General features: G+C 50.0%; 1 protein-coding gene across 3 annotated transcripts in view; it reads right to left on the bottom strand.

Annotated features, from left to right (window-relative positions):
* CCDC62 (coiled-coil domain containing 62) overlaps positions 1-17,298 on the bottom strand; it is a 498,667-nt gene that overhangs the window by 129,360 nt on the left and 352,009 nt on the right. For 2 of the 3 annotated variants that reach the window (XM_069619632.1, XM_069619633.1), the window contains one exon: positions 9,758-9,820. The exons of the other annotated variant lie outside the window; for it this stretch is intronic. In XM_069619632.1, coding sequence (XP_069475733.1) covers positions 9,758-9,820 — 63 coding nt within the window. The remainder of the gene's footprint in view (positions 1-9,757; positions 9,821-17,298) is intronic. 3 annotated transcript variants of the gene reach the window in all.

The raw sequence follows: 17,298 nt of genomic DNA, 5'->3' as shown, positions 1-17,298 counted from the left end.
TGGACTTCCGAGGTTTGAGAGGAGTAATGGAACTGATTGCTGCCGATATAGCATTGTTGTAATTTTGTGCCAGGGTTTCTGGGTCATTAGAGAAGGGAGGTCTGAAGGCAGGTCCCTGGAGGACTGGTAGGAGCCTTTCTTTGGTGAGGAGAGCGCTTCTGGTGAGGGCGGTTGGCAGGGGATGGGCAGGGTGGGGTGGACGGGAGGTGGTGGGGATGTTAAAGGTAATGATGTGGTGGTCAGACCATGAGGTGGGGGAGTTGCCTGTGATTGTTAGAGGGCAGTTGTGCCGAGCAATCCAGTCAAGTGTCCTGCCCAATGAGTGGGTAGGGTTTGTGACAGTGTTGGAGAAGCCCAGAGTTTCAAGGGCTGAGTTGAGTGCTTTGGAAGCAGGGTCTTTGGGGTCATTAAAACCAAGGTTGACATCACCGAGGAGGATCGCTTTGGTAGATTTCTTTAGGTTGTCTGCCAAAAGGTGAGTGATGGTGGATTGGAAGTCTCCTATGGGGCTGGGTGGCCGGTAGACCAGATGGAGTGCAATGGTGCAGTGGTGAGAGGTGGAGAGTTTAAGTTGGAGGTAGTCACTGATGTCGTTCGTAGTTTTATCATTTTTTCTGATGTTGATTGAGTCTTTGGCTATGATTGCTACTCCACCACCTTTGGTGGGGCGGTCTTGCCTAATGACAGTGTAGCCAGGTGGGAGTGAAAGGGAGAGCGCAGGGCCTGAGGCTTCATGCAGCCACTTTTTCGGTGACCAAGAGGATGTCTAGGTTGTTCGTGGCGATGAGGTCATGGATGTCCAGGGCATGGGCATTGACGGATTGGGCGTTAATCAATGCACATTTGAGATGGGGGGATGAGGGTGAGGGGTGGAATCTGGTGGGGGGGCGGTGGTGTCCGGGGTCACAGGCATGGTAATAGTGGCAGGTACATCAATACATAAAACTTGAGGTAGAAGAATTGGCAATAGTGGGGGTCCCATTTTCAGGGGTCACAGGCATGGTAATAGTGGCAGGTACATCAATACATAAAACTGTTGAGGTAGTTGAATTGACAATAGTGGCAGGCCCATTTCCAGGTGTCACAGGCATTAAGGTCGAGGTTTTGTGGACCTCAGATTTGACCTTAGGGGATGCAAGGGATTTAGCTCTAGTTTTGTGTCTGGTGCCCTCGAGACAGATCTGATGGCTGTGCTGGATGAGGGGTGGGGGCCTTGGAGGGAGTTCATCTGAAGAGAGGTACAACAGGTTCTTGTGCGCGAGAGCGTACCTGTGGCAGACGATCTGGAGATGGCACTGGGTCTGTGGAGGGGCATAGAAGGTGCGTGCGCTTAGCCGATCGAGTCTAGAATCAGCTGTCAGGAGCTGGATGGGAGGGAGGGGATGCATGGATCCTCTTACCTCTAGACAGTGATAGCAGGTCGGTCTTGGCGGTTGGCGATGAGCAGCGAAGAGCTGCAAAGAGGAATGCTGGCCTTGTCTCCAGGCCTTCGCTCCACAGCCTCGCCTCCCGGTGCACCTCCCCTCCATTTAAAGCAGTAGGGGAGGGACGGGGAGCGGAGCTCAGCCAATCCGGCTTCCTCAATGTGTTAGCAGGCATGTTGGTTGCTGCGGCGACCGTGCGGGCCATCTTGGAGGTTTCCATGGCCTCGGGTTGCAGATCAGCTGTTGGGCTTCTTGACTATGGTATTTTGCATCTTATAGCTTGAAGTGGATGTGCTGTCTTAGCTTGGTATGATGTTAGCTGATCCTGGAATGCGGGTTTGGAGTATATCTGACGTGGCCTTTGTCAGAAAAAGCGTGTGTCACGTATGATTCTCCCCCCCACCCCCAACTACATTTTTACTTCCACAGCACTAGAAATGTTGAAGGATTTTGTAGCTCTAGGACTTTTGACTCGATTAGGGGGAATTTCTCTCGTTTGCCATGCCTTCAAATGCTCATTTTTGCCTAGACTTTGTTTGGTGATGAGGCCTGGATGTTGTAGGTCTTCTGTTGTAAGTCCGGCTGGCTGTCGTAGCGAACCACTGGCCTGCGTTTGTCGCGGCTCAACCTTGTGTTAATGTGGTTTACAGTACAGTGTTCGCTTAGAGGGCTTGACCTGTCTGTGCGTTAGTGTGGTGCAGTGTCCGCTGTCAGAGCCCGACCTGGCCACTTAGTGTTGCTTGACTGTGCCAATCTAATTGTGGAGGTGTGTTGGACACCGGCATTAAGGGGTGGATTTCTGCCTGCACTCTGTAGAGTGGGAACCAAGGGTTTTCTCTTCTGCTTGTTAGTGCGATGTAGTGGGTTCCTGTGCCTTGTGCATCAGTGGTTATTTTGGTTTCATGGAGGTTTAGTGTGGAGGGGTGCGATATGCCTCAGTGCACCTTGGTTGTTGGCCGTTCGATGATGGTTGGTGTTGGTTTGTGAGTTTTGGTGGCACTGTTAGGTGCTGTGTGTCAGGGCTGGTTACCTCGCTGGAGTGTCTGTTGTGGGCCCACAACAGATTTTGAATGTACTATGTGGCTGCTTGGCTTCACTAAGTCTTTAAGGGGACGAGTTAGGTGGGAGCATTTGGCTCATCGTTCTGCAGAATAGAGCAAGTGGATTTTTGTAGTTGGAGGTCGGTTGTGGCCAGAGTTGGTTTATATTATCTATGGTCGCATTCCCTTGTGGTTTCCTTATGTGCTCCTTTCTGTGCTCGTTCTTGGGTTTCTGTAAGGGGGGGGGGTAGGTTATGTCTTGCGTCTCCTTGCTGGATGGAATGCCTGGTGGAATACCTACAACATGTGGGGACGAACCAATGTCTCCCTCTACTGGGATGATAAATAAAATAAATAGCACCTATGTGGGTCACGTCAAATATTAGTGACTCCGACACATTACAATTGTTCATCAATCTTACAACCTTCCGCGCTACTTCACGCATTCTTGTGTTGCCCAGACAGAACATGTACTCTATGTTAAGAAAAATAAATTCTAATTATAGCAAAACAATATCCACATATCTCAATCCACTAAATGATTTCAGGTCCACTCCTGGGTGGACTGATTTTAACATTGCGATGGAATTTCTCCACAGTGTTTGACCTGAACTGTTGTATCGGATTGTTTGCAATTTTCGAACACAGCGACTCCGCAGCCCATGCTTATTGAAGTATGGAGTATGAACAGACGTGACAGGGATTCAATAAGCAAGCGCTGCGGAGCTGGCGAGTTTGAAAATGGAAAAAATCAGATACAACGGTCTCAGGTCCAACACTGGAGAAATTCCAGAGTAGTATTAAAATATGGACAAAGTAATACAGATTTACACGAAGACAAGGAGCATATGAATAAAACTTTGAGGCGCATTTTCAGCAGATGCAAGGGAGAGCTATTTGCCCCCATCCCCCTCTACCCCTCCCTCCAATCCCTCCCCACAAGTACAATTTTGGACACTTGGGAATAGAAGAATGTACACATGCGTTTGACTCAAGTTCATTATGGGGAGTGAACTTTGTCCTGATGAAGTCATAACCAAAATGGGGTGGTGTAGTGAAAAAAACACCTAACTAAAGGTCGAGACATCTTTTGTCATTTTGTTACAGTGTATTGAGGTTATGAATGCAGGTCTGAGACTATGTACGTGACAAGAGTATCATTCAAGTCACTACGTGCCGGCAAGATCTGGCTTTAGGAATAATATTTATGTATAATGTGAACATTGAGAAAGGACTGAGCAAAGACATTGAGGCATTTAGTCCAGACACCCATCTGTGTGTTCTAGAAAAGTGTACTGTATTGGAAAAGACATTGGGCCTCATTACAAATCGCCCGGTATGGAAACAACGGTGGCGGTAAACCCGCCGCCACCGTTGTTTCCATGCCGGGCGATCACAACTCCTGCAGGCGGGAGGTGATGTTCCCGCCAGGTCTGACCTGCATTACAAGATGCTGCCAGTGTTTCCATGATCCCCATTAAATCCCATAGGACTCAATGGGAATGGGGATTAACACCATTCCGCCTCCGTGATTCTGGGAATCACGGAGGCGGAATGGTAATAAGAGTCCGGCGGTAACCAGGCGATTTTACCACCTCAGTTACCGCTGGACTCGTAATGAGGCCCACTGACTTGTGTCAAATTTGCCACTTGTTTTTACCTACCCCCATCACAAAATCTATGTGAAAATCAGTACACCCACGAGTGGACGTGAAATCATTTAGTGGAGTGTTGAGATACTTGGATATTGTTACGCTATAATTAAAATTTATTTTCCTAAACCTAGAGTACATGTTCTGTCTGGGCGAGAAAAGAATGCCTGGAGTAGCACAGAAGGTTGTGAGATTGATGAACAATTGTATAGTGTCGATCCCTGGTGGAATGTAAGCCGTGGAATGTTGTGGTGCAAGTGCCCCTGTGTGTTCCATGAATGTCAGTTAGAGGGAGCTGTCTGTTAGAGTGGAGGCCGGTGGATGTCTTCCTATGTATCCTTCTTATACCTTCTACTTATCCATGAACTTACCTATTCTGTAACCCTGTAACCCGGAAACAAGTAAAGAACCTTGTTCCCCAACTGTGGCTCTAGAGTACTTCTTTCAGCACAAGAGCACATTTTAACGTTTCCTAGCCGTTCTGGGAGGTTGGGCGAATGCGATGCTGGAGAAGAAGCGGGGTGGAAGAGGCTGATAAGGTGTCCAGATGGCTAACACGCTGGCTGTGGCTTCCTGGAACATATGGGAACTACATAGCTATGTCAAACGTAACAGAGCGAGTATGTACCTGCGCAGGAAACTTGTTGGGATAGCTCTGCTGCAGGAAACGCCTTACGGAGGAGAAACATGCTACCATTATAGAGAAATTGGAAGGGGATTTGGATAAGAGCGACTTATTCCATGTATGCCAGGGGTCATATGGGTGGCACTTTTGGTGCCCTTTAAACTACAGAAGGTACATACAGATGACAAAAGGGATGATGGTCTTTATTCATAACTATGTGGTAAGCAGGGAAATGTGCATAATTAACACTTCCACCACTTACATGGGAAGGTCGCTTTTAGACCACGCCCCGTTACTTGACTGATAGGCAAACATCTACCCCACGGTTCCCACATGGAGACGAAGGGTGGAAGCCTTCACGGAAGGACCATTCGGGGACCACATGGCAGATCAAATTGAGGAATTCCATACTGTAAACACAGGCATCGTCAAGGGGTGGACGTTCTGTGGGAAACATTTAGGGTGTTGGTGAGGGGCAAAGTGCTAGCCGAAATTAGAGGAGCCATGAGATCACTTCTGATGAGTTTATCAAAAACCAAAGCACAAACGGTTAGAAAACTCATGAATAAAGGATGGCGGAGTAGAGGAGGAACTCCTACAGAGCTGCATAGAGGACTAGTACAGGCTGGGTAGATAGGACTATGGAACATGTACCAAAAGATTGCATGAACAGGGGGACAGGCCCAGCAGGATGCTGGTAGGGCTATGCCACAGGGAAGTGCCAGGAGTAATGATTAGCTCAATGAAGGATGAATGCAGTGAAGTATGGATGTCTCAATGCAAGATTAACAATATCTCGCAGAGATTTATGTGGCCCTGTATGGAGCCGATAGGGAGGTGCATGTTTGAGAAATATAAGATGCGCTGCCCCAGATTAAACTACCAAGTTTGCAGCAGAGGCAGACAGAGATAGTGGGTGCCCCACTGCGGAGAAATTGCAAGCGGTGATCCTGTCATTGCCGACAAGTAACTCACTAGGTGGAGGGCCAGGGGTGCGGGATGGGGGAAATGGCCTTCCGGCAGAACTTTATAGAGATGCACTGCTGAGATAACACTGGGGCTGTTAGAGTCATTTTAGGGAGCCTATAAGCAGGGTATACTTCCTTTGAGTATGAGAGACGATAATAGTGCCAAAACTTAAACCGGGTAAACAACGAACTGTGAATCCTATAGGCCACTATCTATGGTTAATCAGGATGGTAAGATCCTCACAGCTCTACTAGCAGAAAGATTAAAGCCAGTAATTGGGACCCTGATACACGCAGACCAGACTGGGTACGATCCGGGTAGGAACACCTCCTGGAATCCGAGTAGATTACACTGATTCATAAATAGGAGTGCAGTGGCCTCCCTACATGCAATGAAAGCGTTCCACTTGGTACAATTGGAGTGGTTCTTTGCTACTCTCAAGCGCTTTGGGGTGGGAGAAGGGTTTCTGCAGTGAGTGAAACTGATGCACACAGTGCCTAAAGCCAGGGTACAGTCTGGCAAACGCACATCAGGGGAATGGGATATACAACACCAAGCAGGGATGCACTCTGGTCATTCATGCGCTTTATTTTAGGCTTGGAGCCTCTGGGAGTTTTTGTATTCAGAATTCGGAGAGGCGAGGGTGTTGGTAGATGGAACAAAGCACATTGTTTCATTACACACAGATTACATGCTGCTATAGGTTTAAAATACATAAAGTAACCTGCCATTACTTACGAGTGCTCTCAGGAATAACTGTTGCAGCAAATCCTGCATCTTCCTGATGGCAGGATTGGTGGGCAAGGGCGAGGCAAATCTACCTGACCTAGGGCTGAAATGGGCCACAGAAACATTTCGATACCTGGGAGTGAACATATGGCATGAAGCACATTCCTCGCATGACCAAAACATTTTGAAAATACTAGGAGGAATAGTGATTCTGGAAGAGGTCGACACCATCAGTGATGGGTCGGATAGCATGCATAAAGATGGTGGCACTCCCCCGCTTGCTATATCATTTTATTAATGCACCCTTTGACATTCCCAGGGCCTTCTTTAGTATGCTGAACATCATGGTGAATGGATTTATACAGGGGCAGGATAATATTGGGCACGTTGTGCAAGGACTATGCGGAGGGCGGTGTCAGATTTTGAATTGTTGTATCTAGCGGGCAGATGCAGTTAGTGGCCTGATGGCTCTCAGATGAGGCCATATTTGACAACACTATTCAGGGAGGCAGTGAGGCCATATCTACTGAAACGGGTGATGTGGGTGGATGAAAAGAGAATCCCCAGCTGTCCGCACATATACAGCTTTGCAGGAAAATAGGGGCTAGAACCTGGAAGTTACTGGTGCCTGCTCCCCAAACATACCCCTGGCCGCGGTTTACTGGCAGAGAGAAGGGGATCTTAATACCATCAGATCTCATTCGGAACACAGAGGGATTGTAGTGTGGGTGAGGGCCATCTGCTTCGGGAAGGCACGCAGTGGAGTTCTTGGACCTGGTTGAGGAATGAAGGGCACATGTTGGTCAATTCCTGACACATATGAGACCGATTAAGGACCCCAAGGAGAGGTGGCATGGGTTCCTGGAAGATTTAGAGGATGACGCCACTCTGGTGCCATTATATGATCTGTCTGAAGGGGGACACCGGGTTACTAGACTATCAGAGGGAATACTGCTGAGACTACAAAAGAGGGAACCTTAGGGTGAAATCCAAGTGGAAGGAGGACCTGGGCAGAGAGGTTACATAAATGGACTGGGCAAATGCATTGCTTTACACCAAGGGGGTGTCTAGGAATAATATCAGGTTTAAACTTGTCCAATGATATGTGTTTCATAGGACATGCATGACGCCACACAGGATAGCAAGGTTCTCTGGGTTGACTTCTACCGGCTGTCCAAGATGTGCGGATGAGAGAGAAGATATGATACTGTAAGGGATGAAGAGTAAGACTCAGACACAGTGGCATGTTAAGTTTTGGTTATAGAGTTATTTCCAGAAAATAATAAAAAAGGTTTGGAAGGAATCCCATCTTTCCCTACTTCTAAGAGGGGATTCCCTGACTCAACAAAACTAAGGAACATAGGTGTCAGGATGTTAAACAAAAGAGCGTTGAATTTTAATGCAGCAGGGCCTAATGGACTTACAAATACCATACTTAAGTCAACGCATCTCGACACATTGGTTTAAGGCTATTCCTACATCATGTTCTAGAAGGGCAATCATTCTTATCCTAATAACCATCGACTGATTGCCCTTTTGGATTGTAATATTAAAATCTTACTAATTCTTGAAAAGTTGGAGCTATGTTTTCATTCTGCCTGTCATTAAAGATGGAATAGGGAGTGTGGTGAAGGGACTGTGAAATCAAATGTATGTAGCACTAATAGATTTCTCCAGGGCTTTTGATCTTGTGAATCATGATCTGCTCTGGGGAAAGTTAAGAAAATTGGGTATTCCTGCATCCTTGTTGGCCATCTTGGAACATATACATGAGGGAACCTCCGTGAGGTTTGAGAATTGACACCAGGCGACCCCTCATGGGCAGCTTTCCAACATCGAAAGGACTCTGCCAGGGCTGTGCATTGGCCCAATGACTATATAATTTATACTTTGCAGACCTGAACAATGCTTTGGGAAAGACTGCCTTGATTAGTCCCAAGGTGTGTGGGTATCCCACTAGCTGGCTGATGTATGTGGATGACGTGGCACTTATGGATGACCCACCCATAGGGCTACAGAGGCTGTTGCTAGCCATAAGTGAATATGCAAAGGCTAATGATTTGATTATCAACCAGAAAAAAAGCAATATCATTAGGTTTGTAACATCAAAAAGAAATTTACAAGGCTCAACTAGTCCATTAATGAAACAAGGATCGAGACCAAGGAGAAAGTAAGTTATTAAACACTCAAATCACTTGGCATTAATAACATTGAAAAGATAGCTGAACAACTCGCCTTTCAGATGAGGCGGTTACAAAAGGAAACTGTACATTCTCAATTAAACCTCTTTCTCTTTTACGTAGGAAAGGTTATACCTAGGATAATGTATAGTATGGAGATAGATTTGGCTGTATATAACATCCCATGGGAGAGATTGGAGAGCAGACTATGGAAGAGGGCCTTGGGACTGCCATCCACTCTTCCCATGGCCCCATTACGATTTGAATTCATACTGTTATCATTCGAATATTTGTTTAACTGGTGGATACGGTCTTCGGTTTGAAACATTTTGTTGCCTACAAAAAACTCCTTATATGTGAATCTCTCAAACTGTTTGAAAGAAAATGCATCACCATTTTTGAACAAGATTTTATCCTTGGCTGATAGACTTTTAGATGGTACAGATAAATATCGCTCAGATTTGGTGGGCAACACAATGAGTGTAAAAAAAGCTCTGAAGGAAAAGGACTGGATTGGGACCATCACGCGTACAAGAGGATATAGACTGCATTCAACCTTTAAAATAATTAATAAACACCTTGGAAATTCACCAAATTACCTCTATCAATATCCGTGTCCTGTTACAAGAATCCAGTTCTTTTTGACTGGACTTTTTACCGACTGGGGAAGTATCACATGCACGTAGAGAACAAAAAGAGGAGGGCTTCATCATTTGCCTATTGTGTAATTCACAAGGGAAACCAGAAACACTACGACATATATTGATGGAATGTCCAACACGGACACCAGCGATATCAAAATATCTGGGTTGATTCATTTTGCCCTGTAAATAATTTGTAAATTTGGATGATTTGTGGAACCGCATGTGTGTCCCCAACATAAAGAGGATTTCCCGGCCTTTCAAAACAGAACTAAAAGGAAAACACTCTAAATAAAGAAATCTGTCAATAACACATCTACATACATTAAAGTCATGAAGGTAAAACATGGCATTTCAGGATTCACAAAATCAAAAGTTAATGTACAGCATAAACCTAGTAACTATATATCCTTATAACCTGGGTCGGATCCCCTTTCCAAGGTTCAAAACAGGATTTCCAACCAAAGTTCAAAATTAGAAATGTTCCTTTTACTAACCAAGTTCTGTTCATAAAGTTCTTCTTGCTCCAATAATCTTTCACTTGGCACTTGACAATGTTTCTACAAAACAAAAGATTTCCAACTGATGGACAAAATTTCAATATCACGTGTCCTTGGTAAACAAAATACATCCACAATACTTTCAACAACATTGACTTCCAATCACATTGAGATTACCAACTTCTTTGGTAAAGATACAGTACACATTGATGCTGTTTCATATTTGTCAGTCAATGCAGGTTTCTTTCCTCTCCTCCTTGACACCTTTCCCAAGGAGGGCCCCTCTCTTGCCAATTTTGCCTTCCCACTTGCACACAAAGTACCTGCTAACTGGGTCTCTATATTGTATTTGCCTTTTGGCTTAGACAATGCTTGTTGGAGCTTAGATCAACTATTGCCTCTTCACTCTGGGGGAAAAAAAGGTTACAATCTTTATGCAATATTGTTCTCTCTTTACTTCGGCAATCCAGTTTATACTCCTTCTGAGGATTTACCCCCTCTTTACTTCGGCAATGCGGGTTCCCCTAGCTTGGTTAAATATTGCCCCCTCCTAGCCCTGGCAACAGTATTTGTAACCTTTCTTCTTTTGCATTCCTTCAAAGTTAGTACAACACCAATGCGACTTTCTTACATCAGTTCGGTATTCCAAATGTATGTGGCATGTATGTATTCGGAATTTATTAAGCACAGCATTCGCTCAAGGGCACCTTGGTGCTGGGGCAGTACTAGGAGGCAAACAACAAAGCAAGGATCAAAAAAGATAAGTCTTCAGGGCTCTCCTGAAAACAGGATAGTCTTCAATAGCGTGAGGAAATGATCGAAGGGGAATTTCAGATTCTCGCCCCAACAATAGAAAGGCCTGACCGCCAATCAGAGTGTACCGTGCAAGAGGCACATCGACTAAGCACAAGTGAGCGGACCTCAGCATTCGGCCAGGGGTATTGTGGACAAACTTCTGCAAATACCCTGCTCCGGTACCATAGAGGGCTCGAAGAACCAGACAAATTGACTTGCCGAGAAGAAATGGCAACCCTAGCCACCGAGTGTACAGAACCTGAAGACGCCTGATAAGATTAGCCGGTTGTCCCAGGTACAGGGCATTACAGTAATACAGAGCGGAGAGCACCAAAGATGCTACCACAGGAGCCCTGAACAGTGGCGGGATGAAGGAGAGAACCTTCAAGATTTTCAGCCGCAGATGGGCTTGTTGGCATACCGAGCCAATCTGTTCATCAGCAGAGAGGGAGGTAGAGATCTTAACACCAAGATCTTTAGCCCATCCGGCCAGGACAGGGAAAGGGCCGAGAGAAGGGGGCCAGAATGAAGGGGTCCAGAGAGCAGTGGAAGAAGGGGGGGGGCCTACCATCAGCACCTCAGTTTTGCTTACATTCAGCATAAGCCAATTGATACTCATCCACTCCCCCACAGCCTCCAGACAGGCCCTGAAACAAGAGGCAGTCTACACCGATGCGAGATCCAAACGCACAATGAAATGCGTATCATCGGCATAGGAATAGCAGTGGAAGCTGTGGGCGGAGATGAGTTTGGCCAGGGGCTGAATGTACCCATTAAACAAAATGGGCGAGATGGCAGACCCCTGGGCAACCCCACAAGTGAGTGAAACAGGAGTGGACTGAAAAGGAGGAAGATAATAAGATTAGACAGAAATGATCTTAACCATGCCAGTACGGTACTGGCTTCTGCAATGTGCTCTAGCAGGACAAGATGGTTAACAGTATCAAAGGCAGCAGAGAGGTCCACTAAAACAAGAGCTCCCACGCCGCGCTGGTCCTGGAGTCGCAAAAGGAACAAGTTACTTACCTGTAACTGTTGTTCTCCAGCATGGGTCTGGCATGGATTCACATGCTCATGAATATTCCCCGTCGTCAGGCCGGGAATCCTCGGTATAGAAAAAATCAGTATCAGTTTCGTTTCTGATCTGTCTTTCTCAGTAGTAACCAATCACTGGTCTCTGGGTCATACTGCCCCCAGCCAATGACTGCCCTCTCCCTAAGCCCCTCCTCTGGCAGCCATCATCAGATTTGGTAGCACGTGAAGTGGCAGCATGACCAAGTGAAGAGCCGCAGAGAGGTAGGCGGGAGGGTTCGCATGTGAATCCATGCCAGACCCATGCTGGAGAACAACAGTTACAGGTAAGTAACTTGTTCCTTTCTCCAGCATGCGGTCTGGCATGGATTCACATGCTCATGAATATAAGAATACATAGCAGTATACACATACACAACCACGGGAGGTGGCACAAGGCTCAATATCAAGCTATACAACAACTCAACATTAAGCAACTCTTACCTCCTCACCAGGCTCACCTTAGGCGAACAGGTTGCGCAGCACTGCCTGGCCGACTCTGGACTCCTCCCTGGAATCCCGTTCGACGCAGTAGAATCTCGTGAAGGTGTGCGTCGACCTCCAGGTAGCAGCCCTGCAGATGTCGAGCAGGGGCACACCAGACAGGAACTCCGTAGTAGCAGCGATCGCTCTGGTTGAATGGGCTCTTGGACGGCCGGGCAGCGGTCGGTTTGCCAACCGGTGACAGTGCATGATGCAGCCGTAGAGCCATCTGGAAATGGAAGTCTTCCAGAGAGCCTTCCCTTGATTCACAGGTCCAAAGTTCACAAACAGCTGTGATGTCTTCCGGAAACTCTTTGTGCGGTCCACGTAGAACCTCAGCGCTCTAGCCACATCTAGCGAGTGCAGAGTCCTCTCAGCCGGCGACGAAGACGACAGGAAGAAAACTGGCAACACTAAGGGCTTGTTGAGGTGGAAGTCCGACGGCACCTTGGGCATGAAGGAGGGGTGCGTCCTCAGCACCACCCTCGTGTCGTGAAAAGTCAAGTATGGAGGCTTGCAAGACAGGGCCTGGATCTCTCCAACTCGTCGTGCAGAGGTGATGGCCAAGAGGAATGCTGTCTTCCATGACAGAAAATTCAACGGCACTGAATGCATAGGCTCGAATGGGGCCCCCCCATGAGCCTAGTTAGTACCACGTTGAGCTCCCACGCCGGGGCAGGGGCCTTCACCGGCGTGAATGATCAGAACAGTCCTTTCATAAATTCCTTCACCAGGCGATGAGACCACAAGGACGCTCGTCCTGTAGTTCTGGTGTAACGTGAGATGGCAGCCAGATGTACCTTGGTGGAGGCGTGAGATAGGTCAGCCTTGGCCACTTGAGCTGGTTGACGAGCCGGAGTAGCAACGGCGGGAATGCATAAAGGAACAGGCCGTCCCAGGGGAACGAGAAAGCATCGCCCATGCTCCTCGGTTGGGGAATCCTGCTGGCGAACCTCCAGCACTTGGAGTTCGCCGCCGTCGCGAAGAGATCGATCTGGGGTTCGCCCCATCGTCGGAAGTGTCGGTCCACTTGATCCTGGTGCAGTTCCCACTCGTGGCACAAGCGCAGCTCACAGGTGAGTGAGTCGGCGATGGTGTTTTTTATCCCTGCCAGATGAAAGGGTACCAGAAACATCCTTTGTGCGATGGCCCAATGCCACAGATCCTGGGCTTCCTTGGACAGGGCAGGGGATCTGGTTCCGCCCTGCTTCCGAATGTAAAACATTGTGGTGGTGTTGTCAGTGAAGATCCTCACCACCTTGCCCTTGAGGGACGGAAGGAAAGACCTGAGGGCCCAGAACACTGCGCGGAGCTCCAAGATGTTGATGTGGAGAGTCCTCTCGCGTGGAGGCCCCCGGTGTGCACTCCCCAACCTTCCAGGGAGGCATCCGTTGTCACCGTCACCTGGTGGGCCGGGGCTAGGAAGCCTGTTCCCGCTGTCAGATGAGCGCGGACACCCCACCATCGTATCGCCTGACGGAACTTTCCTCGAGCGAGATCCTGTCCTCGAAGCTGCCCGTCGTCTGGATCCAGCGGGCGTCGAGGAATTCTTGCAAGGGCCGCATCCGAAGTCTGCAATGGGGCACCAGATAAATGCAGGAGGACATGATTCCGAGGAGGGACTTGATAGACCTCACTTTGACCACGTCCTTGGCCAGTAGACGTTGCACCTTTCCTAGGATGGTCCTTATCCTTTCCTCCGACGGTGAGGCCCGCCGTGCCACTGTGTCAAGCTGTGCTCCCAGAAAAAGGGCGACTTGCGAAGGGACCAGGTGGGATTTTGGAAAGTTGATGGAGAACCCCAGGTCCGTGAGCAGCTGGACGGACTTCGCAGTGTGTTCCACGGCGAGCTCCCTTGTCCTTGCCCGTATGAGCCAGTCGTCCAGGTAGGGGTAGACCTGGATCCCCTGCAGGCGCAGCTGTGCCGCCACCGGTGCTAGGCACTTGGTGAACACCCTGGGCGCTGATTTTAATCCGAACGGGAGGGCCTTGAACTGGTAGTGCCGCCCTTTGACCACAAACCTGAGGAACTTTCGGTGCCTCTTTAGAATAGGGATGTGGAAGTAAGCATCCTCCAAATACAACGACGACAGGAAATCGCCCTCCTCCAGCTGTCCCAGCACATGCTGGAGGGTGACCATCCGGAACTTCTGTGCCTTGATGTATTTGTTTAGTCGTCGCAGGTCCAGGATGGGACGCCATCCTCCTGTCTTCTTCCTCACGAGGAAGTATCTTGAGTAAACTCCGGAGCCCCGAAGCCTCTTCGGGACGAGCTCGATGGCACCTTTCCTGAGCATCGCCCGTACTTCCAACAGCAGTTGAGGGACGTGATTTTCCTTCCTGGCCACGGGAGGAATGCGGGGGCACCTCTTCTGGAACTCAAGGGCGTGCCCCAGGGCCAGGGCGTCCAGCACCCAACGGTCGGTGGAGATGGACTCCCACACGCCGACGAACTTCGTCAGCCGGCCTCCCACCGGGGTGCTTCGGCGGGGGACCGACCCGATGGATGGTTCAATCCTGCTTGGAGGCCGTTTTGCCTCCTTGACCACCTTGGCGACGACGGCGGGATCCACCTGACTTGCTGCGTCCCCTGTAGGCCTCCTGCGACGAAGACCTTGCCGCTTGACAGTAGAGGAGCTGCTGCCGGCTCCCTTGGAGGCACCCTGTCTGCCTCCGGAGCTCCGAAAGAACGGCCGTCGCTGTTGGAGCACCCCCAGTGCACGGGCCGTCTCTGTGTCCGTCTTGATCGCCTGAAGGGATTCATCAACCGCCTTGCCTAAAAGGTTGTTCCCATCGAAGGGCATGTCCAAGACCTTGGTCTGAATGTCCTGGCGGAAATCTGTCGCCCTGTGCCATCCTCGTCGTCTCAGGCAAACGCTGTTGCCCAACTGACGGAAACCGGTGTCGGCGATGTCCGTAGCCACCGTAATGGCGTGGTCCGAGGCAATCTCACCTTCCTGCAAGATTTCCAGGGCCTCAGCCCTCTTGGCACCCGGAAGGAAGTCCAACAGAGGGGCGATCTTAAACCACAACTCCCTGTCGTAGCGGGCTACGATGGCCAGGGCGTTGGCCGCCTTGATGGTCGTCGCTGCTGATGAGATGACCCGTCGTCCCATCGCATCCAGTTTCCTACCCTCGCCGTCCGGAGGAAAGGTTGAAGTCGAGGCCGATGCCCCCCCCAGCTTTCTTCTTGGCCGCCGCCGAGACGACCGAGTCCGGGGTAGGTTGCGGTCTAAGGCACAAGGGGGCAGCGTTGGGGACCAGGTACTTCTTCTCGTACCGGTCCCTCTTCGCAGGAGCCGTGGCAGGGTTCTTGAGGAGGGCGAGCCCCTCATCCCAGATGTCATCAAGAAGCGGTACGGCGAGGACCGTCTTCCTTTTAGCCTCACGCTGCTGGTAAAGGAACCCCTCCTTTTCCTCGGGGCAGAGCTGGAAGAGCTTGGATGCCCTGGAGATCATTGCATGGAAGGATCCAATCTCGTCGGGCGGGGACGCCCGGGCAGGGGCCGACGGGGGACGCGTCCCGTCGTCGCCTCCGTCGTTATCCGTACCCGTCGTAGTCGTGTCCATGCCTGTATCCTCCCCGTGGGTAGTGGACCGGGGGGAAGGCAGAGAAGGCCGCAGAGGCGGGAGAGGAGGCCTACGATGCGTCCTCCTCCTCTTAGGCGGTGGGCTCCCCGAAGGTCCTGGCTCCGGATCGTCCGTCGGGTCTGGCTCAGGCTCCTCCGTCGGGGGAAGGGGCAACCTAGTCCTTATCTCCGAGCATAAGGATTGGATGGCTGACTAAATGGCCGCCGAGGTGTCCTGCGGCGCCAGAAACGACGGGTGTGAGGGCTCTTGAGGAGCCTCGTCTGCGTCACCGTCGCCCTCGTCGGGATCCCTCCCGATGGGCTGTGTCTCCTCCACGACTTGTATGAGCTCCTCTTCAGAGGTCGTGTCCGTATCCACGACAGCCACCACCCTCCCCCTTTTTCCAACGAGGACTTTGTGGGGGTCTTCTCAATGGGCCTGAAAGACGACTCCCTCCGCGGTGGCAGGGAGACTCTGGTACCCGAGGGCGCCTCCACTGGTGTAGCCTCCACAGGCTGAGCGAGGGCCGCGGCGACATCCTCAATCGAGGTCCTAGCAGGGTGAATCACGGCCAACGTCACTTTCTGTACGCCTGGGGCCTTCACCTTCGGGGGAGGGTCCGAGCCTCGCTCCCCCTCTGCCGGAGTCTTCGAGATCGACCGGGGCCTCTCCAGAAGCTTTGCCGGGTTCTCGGACTTCCTCTTACCCGAGCCAGAGCGTTGGCTCGTGGTCGATGATGCCGTGGAGGGTGCGCCCTGACTGACAGCCAAGGAGCCCGACCGTTCGGCGCTCCCGGTGCCCGCGGACTCGCGGTGCTTAGCCTTTTGTTGGGCCCCCGTCGCCAGAGCACCCTCACAGGACTTAGAAGACCGCTCGGACTTCTTCTTCTCGCCTGGCGGGCTCTTACCTTCCAGCCAGTTGGCGAGACGGAGGTGGCGATCCTTCATGGTCCGCTCCAAAATCTCCTGAAAAAAGCGCGAAAACGCAGCAAAAGCTCGAGAGCTAAGCACGAGGACTCCCAACACTTGAACGTGCGGTAAAAATCTGAGGATGGCTGCCAGGGGAGGTAGGGAGAGGGCAGTCATTGGCTGGGGGCAGTATGACCCAGAGACCAGTGATTGGTTACTACTGAGAAAGACAGATCAGAAACGAAACTGATACTGATTTTTTCTATACCGAGGATTCCCGACCTGACGACGGGGAATATTCATGAGCATGTGAATCCATGCCAGACCCCATGCTGGAGAAGGTCATCTATAATGGCAACAAGCACTCCCTCAGTACCGTGACCAGCACGAAAACCAGACTGAGGAACATCAAAGAAAGAAGAGATTTCCTGAAATAGGCTAAAACAAGGGACCACCAAGGAATCGAGCAGTTTAGCCAAAAACGTAGTAAGAGAAATGGGGCAGGAATTTGCTAAGACAGAAGGGTCCAAAATATGTTTTTTTTTTAAAAGGAATAACCAATGCGTGTTTAAATCGAACTGGAAGGGTGCCTGTGGTAAAAGAATAGTTAACAGCTTGGGTGTTAGCAGTCAGTGGTCTATTACGGAGCGGCCCGTCGTTACCTAGGAACGGATAACTCGCTGGTCTTGTGCCGTTCGATCCGCTGCAGCT

The sequence above is a fragment of the Ambystoma mexicanum genome, chromosome 10 (assembly GCF_040938575.1).
Source record: "Ambystoma mexicanum isolate Mex_15411 chromosome 10, UKY_AmexF1_1, whole genome shotgun sequence".
NCBI classification, from domain to species: domain Eukaryota; kingdom Metazoa; phylum Chordata; class Amphibia; order Caudata; family Ambystomatidae; genus Ambystoma; species Ambystoma mexicanum.
Note: the sequence above shows the minus strand (reverse complement) of the source record. Positions and strands in the feature narration are given on the sequence as shown.